An 8,384-nucleotide genomic window follows, 5' to 3' on the forward strand; every position below is an offset into this window, starting at 1 on the left:
CAGAGGCGAAGCGCAGGCTCAACGCCTCGTTTCGCCTCATCGCATTTAACAACCTTGCATTTGATGCAGTTACGTGGGAAGTTACATTTGATAAGGTTCTGTTACAGGTGATAAGGTTCACCAGCTGGGAATCTGCACATTTGGATGGATGTGCTCCTACCTTTGTTGAGTCATCTGGGATATGATAGGGATATCTCTATCCCTATCATATGAGTCTGTTATTTTAAATATTGTAACCCCGATGTAGTGAATACGTGCGTGAATGTGAGAGTTACTGTTTGCCTTCCGTGGACGTAGGCCATCAATGGCCGAACCACGTAAATGACACTCTCTCTCACATCTCTCCGTGTCTCTTCATTAAATCTGGTCCCTTTGTGTGCATGTGAATCTGATTTACCATTAACATGCATTTGACATCTTCTGATCTCTTGGCTCAAGGAGGAATCTAACATGAGAGCTGCACCAGATCCGCATGACTCTCAAGCAAACTAGGGATCTCCCTTCATCTTGTCATAGATTCAGTACTTAGACTGCACAACATTCATTGAAATGAAGGAAACCAATGGGTCCAAAATTTCACTTGCTTTTCTGACAACAAACCCATGTCTGAGCAAGCTTTAGAGTTCAGACCTACTAAGATTTTATACTTCAGTAACATGAATCAAAAGCATAGACTCGGTATAATGATGATATCAAGTGCCAAGCTTTTTCTTTATAGTGGGTGGCAAAGGATATAATTTGGCTCACAGAACTCGACTTAGGGAGGACAAAGATATCAAGTCATGATTTTGGCCTTAAAAGTACAGGCTGAGATACCCAGTGCAATCGAGTATGGTTAACACATTCCCATGTATATTGAGTTGATAATTTTGTGGGCTCAAAGCATAGACAAGAGAATGTGAATTGAAGAAACCCTCAAACATGCCATTAATTCAGAGCACTAGTTATTGCAGCCTCAAATTCTAATGCCACTTTGTATATAGACTGCCATACGTAAAAGTTTATACATACAGAGAAGTCCATGCGATTGCTAGAGTGATGGAAACCATTTACAACAGGTTGACATCTGGTCGACTTTTCTGGCTACCTACAGCTCTGCATATAAGTAACAAAATAAGTAAACCAGAAAAAAAACCCAACAAAAACATGATACAAATATTCAACTTGCACTCTTGACATGATCCGAGCAAGATACTAAACACCCACCCGTGTGAGTCGTGTAATCATTAATTCTGAGTCCATTTGTTGAATCTTCTAACTTATAAGGCAGTGCTTATGACTTGAAATAAGAGAAAAAAGAGATCCCATGATGGAAAAAGCATCAGCAACCCGTACCATGTTAATCCTCTTTTACATGTGCAGCTGTACATGCATGCCTGACTCTGTGAAAGCAGAGATCTTGAAGCTATAAGTTGGTATCTATTTCATCGGCAACCTTTAGAAGATAATTGATGTCAATTTGTGGGTAGTGCTGTAGCAGCTTCAGGTTTGCAATAAAATCTCCCCTCAACAGCTTGCTTCTAACACATAGCAGCATAGCACAACATACCCGCAACAGCATGTCCTTCACCACCAACAATGAGTTCATGTTCAACCACAGCAATTGCCAATTAATTTTGACTGCCTATGCCAACACTTGTACGCATGAGGGATGTTTAAGAGAGAGACCTGGATACCAGAAGGGTCACCAAGAAGAGAATCCCATATTCTCAAGATGGCTTGGAAGCTGAATTCCTGAGTGAGCAGCAGCGTGATCCACCGAAATGCATAAAATTGGGGATTAACCTGCCAAATGAGTGAGAAACAGTTATTTTTAATGTCATTTGTACCAGAAAAACTGAGATAGTACAAGGACATCTACAACATGCAGCATAAAATGCATAAAAGATGAATAAGCAGCTACTATGTGAAGGGCTAGACCTTTATCTCTAAGCCAAAAACGTGCACTAACTCCTGAGCATACTTTATAATGAAAAAAGTTTTGAAGGTTAAAAGTGGAAATCTTTCCTATACTGAGAGAGTAAACACGTTAGCTTTCAAAATATTGAAGTTCCAGAAACTCTTAGATGGTGTTTGGATGCAACCACTTATCCAGATGAATGGAGGAAGGTGGGATCTTCTATTATAGATCATAATGAAATTTCCCAGCTTATCCCATTTATCTGGGTAAGTCGGTGCACCCAAAAACACTTTAAAATAATTCTTGACAAAGAAACATAGTTTTCTTTGCCAGAAACAGAAAAATAAATTTTGTATTTGGAATGAAATTCCGAGTGGTAATGCAGCAATGCACTTAATAGCATGTTTCATTCACAACACTGGAAGTATGTTCCTTGGAATCAAGACCTTTTTTTTTAGTTACCAAAAATATGGAATTAATATTCCACAAGAAAATAAGGAAAATATATTATTAGGTATTAGCTAAGAATGCCCTTCACAGTCTGATGCCAAGGCTCAAAGAAAATTTTGATTTCATGGAATAAGCTTCCATTCAACAGGCCGAACATGAACTAACTATTGTTGAGGAACTTGAAAAGAATTCTGGTTGACTGGTCAAGTTGGTAATTTCTACATGTGATTTCATTAGGATTAAACATTAAATATAAGGCATCATGTCCCTCATAGTTGCAACTTAATTGATTGCACGAGTTCTACCTTATTAATGATTACAAGATGACGCCATAGCTCTTCATCATGGGCTTTTAGCAACTCTGATAAACGTGAGAGGGTACAGTGGATACCAACAGAACTATTATCTAGCTGCTGACAGAAGTGGTCCACAGAATCACTTAACAGTCGTACAAAACAGGCAAAGCTATCTGCCTCTGCATTTGACTGCATACCAATAAAAAATAGTTAAAAAGTGAATATGCAGAATCCGCCATCATAACTAGGCAGTGAACAAGGAAGAAAAACACAAGTAGTTGAAATGAATAAGGAGCACAGCCAATGAATCAATCTTTACAGATATGATCTAATATGGTTTGTTTGGTCAAAAACATGTTTAGATAGGGGTGTCAACGGGTCCGGGCAGGGCTGGGTCAGGGTTGACCTAGACTCACCCATATAACAAATTACCGGGTTTGGGTTTTGTCGGGTCATAAAAATAGAATCCTAAACCCAGACCAAAATAATTTTAAAAAATTATTTTTATTAAACGTATATATAAAATACTCGGGTCGGGTACCAGGAAAAAATCATGACCCAAACCCGGCCCGCGTATTGCTCGGGTCAGGTTCAGGTTCGACCCAAATATTATTCGGGTTGGCATTTTCCATCCCCATAACCGGGAATTCTGGTTCAGGTCAGGTTGGGTACCCGATACAAACTGCACCCATTGACAGCCCTATGTTTAGATTGTCCGATTGCATTATATAAGCAAATTTTCTAAAGGATTCAAAATTTAATGGTTCCAATGTGTAAAAATTTCATGATTAAGAAAGTCATTTTTGTACATTGAAACTATTAATGCAAAGTGCATTTCCCTAGTAAATGGACCATGTTGAACGCATCGTGGGGTCAACTTGATGAAATAAAACTCGCAGCTATGAGTTTTAGCTAGAGAGTATGATACTCTAGAGTGTAGCCAATATTACCCCCCTATATCTGTGTGTGTGAGTGTGTGAGAGAGAGAGAAAGGCCTGGGCCTAAAAATGACATGAAACCACATAACTGTGAATACCCAATATTCATCCAGAAAATATGAAAATTGACAAGCAGAAGGTGGGATTTTTGCTTACAGCATTTTGCTCATCAGGATCAGTTCTGAAAACATAGTATAATGGAGCCAAAACCTCATTCATTCCTTGCACATAACGGATAACTGGATTCATCTTTGCAAATATAAGGAGAATGTTTCGCATTGCTTGCTGGACAAAACAGAAAGATGTCCTTTGACCTATGATTCGAGAAATCACTATCCTTGGCAAAACATTGAAAAGAACATACCTGATTCTCACGGCCAAATGAAGAATCACCCGAGAAGAAACTCATGTCTGGATGGGTACGTAGCACATCACGATTGATCTGCTCTTCAATCTCTGCATACTAGAAAACAAACATTAATGACGTTAATGGTTGAACCCATTGGCATGCCATAAGCTCCCAGTATGTACATGTATGTGACATAAAGGTAGTCCATTTACTTCGAAATACTTATGCCAGACGCTAGCTTTCCCTACACTGAGAGGATGATCCCCATCTGAAATTTCATGTCTTCTAAGGGGTCCATCGATACTATTCTCCACATCCTCTTGGTTAGAATTTGACTCTTCTTCCAACCTCCTAGCAAATTCTGACTGCCTAGATGAAATAAGATTGTCAATGGGAGATCAACTTGTCAAATGACACCTGATACATAAACAACATCATTCTGAAACTTAAACTAGAGTCTACTTTGAAAGCATAGCAAACAAAAGTGGCAAAATGAGTCCTCATTCCAACAACGTACCGGGCTTGATAGAAGCTCTGCTTTCAAGGCAGCATACTTTGCTCTGTTCTCTGCCAACTCTCCCTCCCATAATTCTCGATCAACTGGCAAATATTCCAGTAAAAGCTAATCATGCACAAAAAGAATAAAAGACAGTAAGTTACTTGACAATAGCGGACATGAGCAACATCAACCTAAATGACGGTTTATTGATTCCCAAAATGGAATTCTGTTATTCCAAAGTAGATAGCCTAAGCCATTTGAATGTAACTTATAAAGTAGTAAGTTAAGGACACAATCGGGAATCACTGACTGAAAATCACTAATGATGATGCTGAATCTACTTACCTAACAACTCACTATTGAAGTTTAGAAAACAGAAATATGATAGTTCAATCATCAAAAAGGTCTCAAGGACATCCTAACAGCTTTTCCAAGAGAAAGTATTGTACACCTTATCCACGGAAGACAACAATCTCTCTCTCTCTCTCTCTCTCTCTCTCTCTCTCTCTCTCTCATGCACAACACTTGCACTAGAAAACTTCAATATAAAAAAAGACAAAAGTTTAGCTTATGAGATTTCGGTCCTACATTTCAGAGAGAGCTACGTGACTCACGTTTTTTATACAGGACAAAGCAGTGAGCACACACACACAAAATTAGGGCGGGTAAACGAGGGCAACCAGCTTGTGGCTTGTCTCAACAAGAGTTTGTTTGCACTCATAAAATAGGCTTGGCAAGCTAAGCCATGAGCAACACATGAAAGATTGCTGACCTGAGCATGGACAAGGGTCGTCACCTTGGGTCCGCTAATATAAGTTCATTACATAAAGGTAATGTATATATTTTGTGTGTGATAACATATTTAATGGTGTGGAAAACTTGGTTATGGTATGCAGTTGGGAAAGAAGTGGTTGGGTGTTTGATTCCTAGTGCATTCAACATAAAAAGGAATATTTTTTATTCCATAAGCTCAGGTTGGCTGGGATGAACTAACAGCTCATTACAACTCATGAGCTTGAGCTGTGGCATAGCCTAATGAGGTGAGCATGAACAAGTCAAGCTTGGCAAGCCTACTAGGCCTACACAGAATGAAGGCCTGAAGCAACAATATGAAGATGCACATGAAAGATTTTAGGTTAATTTTAGCTATATATATGTAGGAATGGAGAAAAGAGATTTGTAAAGCTCATCTTTGTTGTTGATGATGTTTATATAGAACTTTCCGCTGGAAGTCTTGTCCCTGGCTCACACGTTGTGTTAGAATTCCAATAGTATAAAAAAATAATATACAAGCCACTGTCATAGAGGCATTGAAGCCCAATTTATTAATATTTGCACATAGGTTTCACATGCTTGCCTAATTATACATCACATTATGATGCTTATGTTTCAGAAAGATGATCATGTGTTTCAACTTTATCATTGTTTTCATTTTGTTGTGTTCACTTTTGTTCTCAAATAAAAGAGAAAGGCAAAGTATTGACGGCTATCTATACAATGGAGCACCGTGTATATTAAGTGTCCTAGTTTTCTCAAATATTTCAAACCATGCATCTAAAACCACATTCATAGGAAATTTTCTAGTGGGTGAGGCAAGTCAACTTCATATGATGACTGTGCTATCATCAGGAAAATAATATCCGTACAATACAGAGAAGAATTGGAAGATCAGAAGTTGTTACCCACAACTCTGAACTAAACAATATAATGGCCGATTATCATAAGAACAGTCATTTTCAATACAACACAACATTTCAGTAAATGCAGAAATTCTACCTATATACACCTGCATATAACAGATCAACAAATGTCTCAAGAATCGATGAAGGTTTACCTTCCATGTCATTGCCCGCAACCTGCTTCCATCCGGAATACCGGATTTAGCGATCTTTTGCAATACATCCAAGTTTATAACCTCTCTGGAAAGCTTCAAAAAGAACAAAACCATAAGCCAAATGGTAAGAACCGTATAATACTACAGAACGCAGTTACTCTCTCAAAACAACTTTCCGTAAAAGAGGCTTCATTAGAGATTGATTCCAGTTGCCGAGTCATCAGTCAATGAACATATAGCAAAGCAAGAAAAAAAATACAAGTTGGTGCAATTGTTCGGGCGGGCAGTTACTCAAATGAGATTATGCATTGAACCTCAGAGTCAGAAGGGGCTTATGATCTATTACATACAACACCTCCCAATCAGATTCCCCACATTTTTGTCAATAACCGTGGGAGTACTTCCATAAATTCAACCAAACGCCCTATTTGACTCATCAAATTATAAAAGTGCCAGATTTTTCTGATGCCTTAATCCTCTGATATCAAAACCTTCTAAAATCTCCTAAAGTACCGTATTGGTTGAACCCTAATTCAATAGCAATGCAGTTCGTTTTTTCTTCTTTTTTTCAGGAAAAAGAAAAAAGGGGAAATTCAAGTAAGCCCTAACCTCGAATTCCAAATCTGACAGCTTTGCCTCTTCGGCTATCGAAGTAGATACCGAAGGAGCAGTCTCTTTAGTCGTTCCTCTGCAGACGTTCAAATCCGATTGTCCTCTAAACCCCTCTTCTTCCTCCTCAACCTTGTACCCCACTCTCTCCTTCGCGAACTCCGGACCGTGCTTTATCGGCACAAGCTCCTCCGCGAACTCGAACCCTCCAGCAAGAGGGCTAAGATCCCCCGCCTCGTCATCATCCTTGGAACCGCCTACTGCAGAAGAGACCCAGAAGCCCGATCCTCCGAGCCAATCAGGAAGGTCCTGTTTCTTCTCGGATAGCTTGAGCTTGGGCCTGAACATCGTCGATGATGGAGGAGAAATCTCATCGTCGGGAAGGAACCGGCGGTTTGGCCATCGAGAGAGAGAGAGAGAGAGGTCTTTCCCTCGCCCCTCATAAGTGAGAGAGACTGGTAGTTGGCGGGAGACCGTTAGGAATCGAATGGGAATCCTTCTTTTGTAAATTTGGGAATTCTTCAAGGGCAGTTTTGGGCACGCCTTCATGGATTTGAGTATACTTTGTACGTAGCCCCCAAATATCGACGACATTTTCCAAAGCTGATACGGTACTGAAAGAACTTGATATTTCTCAAAATATATCCTACATTTAAAAATAGCATGTTTTTATCGCCATATTAAAGCAAGATTTTCTGAACATTTTTTTCAAGATGAACAACATTTACGCATGCTTTATAGTTTGAAGTATTATATATGCCGATATTTTCTAATTATTTTTTTTGAGATAAACAAAATTTTATAATTTATCGGAAGGTTTTCCCTTGCCGAGAAAATCTTGATAACAAAGACTTGTGACATTGACTCAGACTTGTGTGATAGAGGTTGTTGAAGAATTTGAATCAGGATCCAATTTGATTGTTTCTTACATGTGAAGAACACTTTTCATCTTTTTTTATGGATCTAGTATTACGATATACATTTTGGATCACCATTGAACCATACTTCATCAGAAACCATTGTGGATCTGAACAACAATTTGGGTCTACTGTTTACATTTCAGATACATATCCGGATCTGTTATGTTTGGCCCATGTCCGACCTGCTTTATCTACAGTTAAGGGCAGACGTCGGGTCAAACCAGATAGCTGAATTTTTCAGAATTGCACTATCCTCTATCCAAGGGTATACAAGTAGGGGTTGGCGGGTCGGGTCAACGGGTTGGCGGGTCAGCATACCTCAACACAAACCCAACCCGTTTATTAAACGGGTCGGCTGTGGCAAACATGAACCCGACCCATTTATTAAATGGGTAACCCGACATGACACCCGTTTAATAAACGGGTTGGCCGGTTAGCGGGCAGGTTGGCGGGTCAGGTTCTGGTAAACGGGTTGGCGGGTTGGGTACGAGTAAACGGGTTGGCAGGCGGGTCATGATCAGGTAAACGGGTTGGGTTCGGGTAAATAGGTTGACCCGCTTGCCTTACCCGTTTATTAAACCGGTCAGCC

General features: G+C 39.6%; 1 protein-coding gene across 1 annotated transcript; it reads right to left on the minus strand.

Moving 5' to 3' along the window:
* Positions 1–1,307: 1,307 nt before the first annotated feature.
* LOC149829504 (uncharacterized) lies at positions 1,308–7,239 on the minus strand. The gene is made up of 9 exons (XM_090015562.1): positions 6,876–7,239; positions 6,267–6,359; positions 4,451–4,555; positions 4,146–4,298; positions 3,949–4,047; positions 3,741–3,869; positions 2,656–2,835; positions 1,669–1,785; positions 1,308–1,564 (listed from the first exon to the last, which is right to left on the minus strand). Exons 1-9 carry the CDS (start codon positions 7,221–7,223, stop codon positions 1,406–1,408), a joined length of 1,383 nt encoding a protein of 460 aa, XP_089871688.1. The 5' UTR covers positions 7,224–7,239; the 3' UTR covers positions 1,308–1,405.
* Positions 7,240–8,384: the final 1,145 nt, after the last annotated feature.

The sequence above is a fragment of the Nuphar pumila genome, chromosome 8 (genome assembly GCF_984573655.1).
Source record: "Nuphar pumila chromosome 8, dmNupPumi1.hap1.1, whole genome shotgun sequence".
Taxonomy (NCBI): Eukaryota; Viridiplantae; Streptophyta; class Magnoliopsida; order Nymphaeales; family Nymphaeaceae; genus Nuphar; species Nuphar pumila.

What these genes read in the sequence shown, in the direction of transcription:
- LOC149829504 (XM_090015562.1), bottom strand. Translation starts at nt 7,223, where the DNA reads ATGTTCAGGCCCAAGCTCAAGCTATCCGAGAAGAAACAGGACCTTCCT. An exon ending in CAGAGCTTCTATCAAGCCCG is followed by an intron (nt 4,299 to 4,450) that starts GTACGTTGTTGG and finishes TCATCTAGGCAG; the next exon opens with TCAGAATTTGCTAGGAGGTT. An exon ending in ATCTTGTAATCATTAATAAG is followed by an intron (nt 1,786 to 2,655) that starts GTAGAACTCGTG and finishes CTCATTTGGCAG; the next exon opens with GTTAATCCCCAATTTTATGC.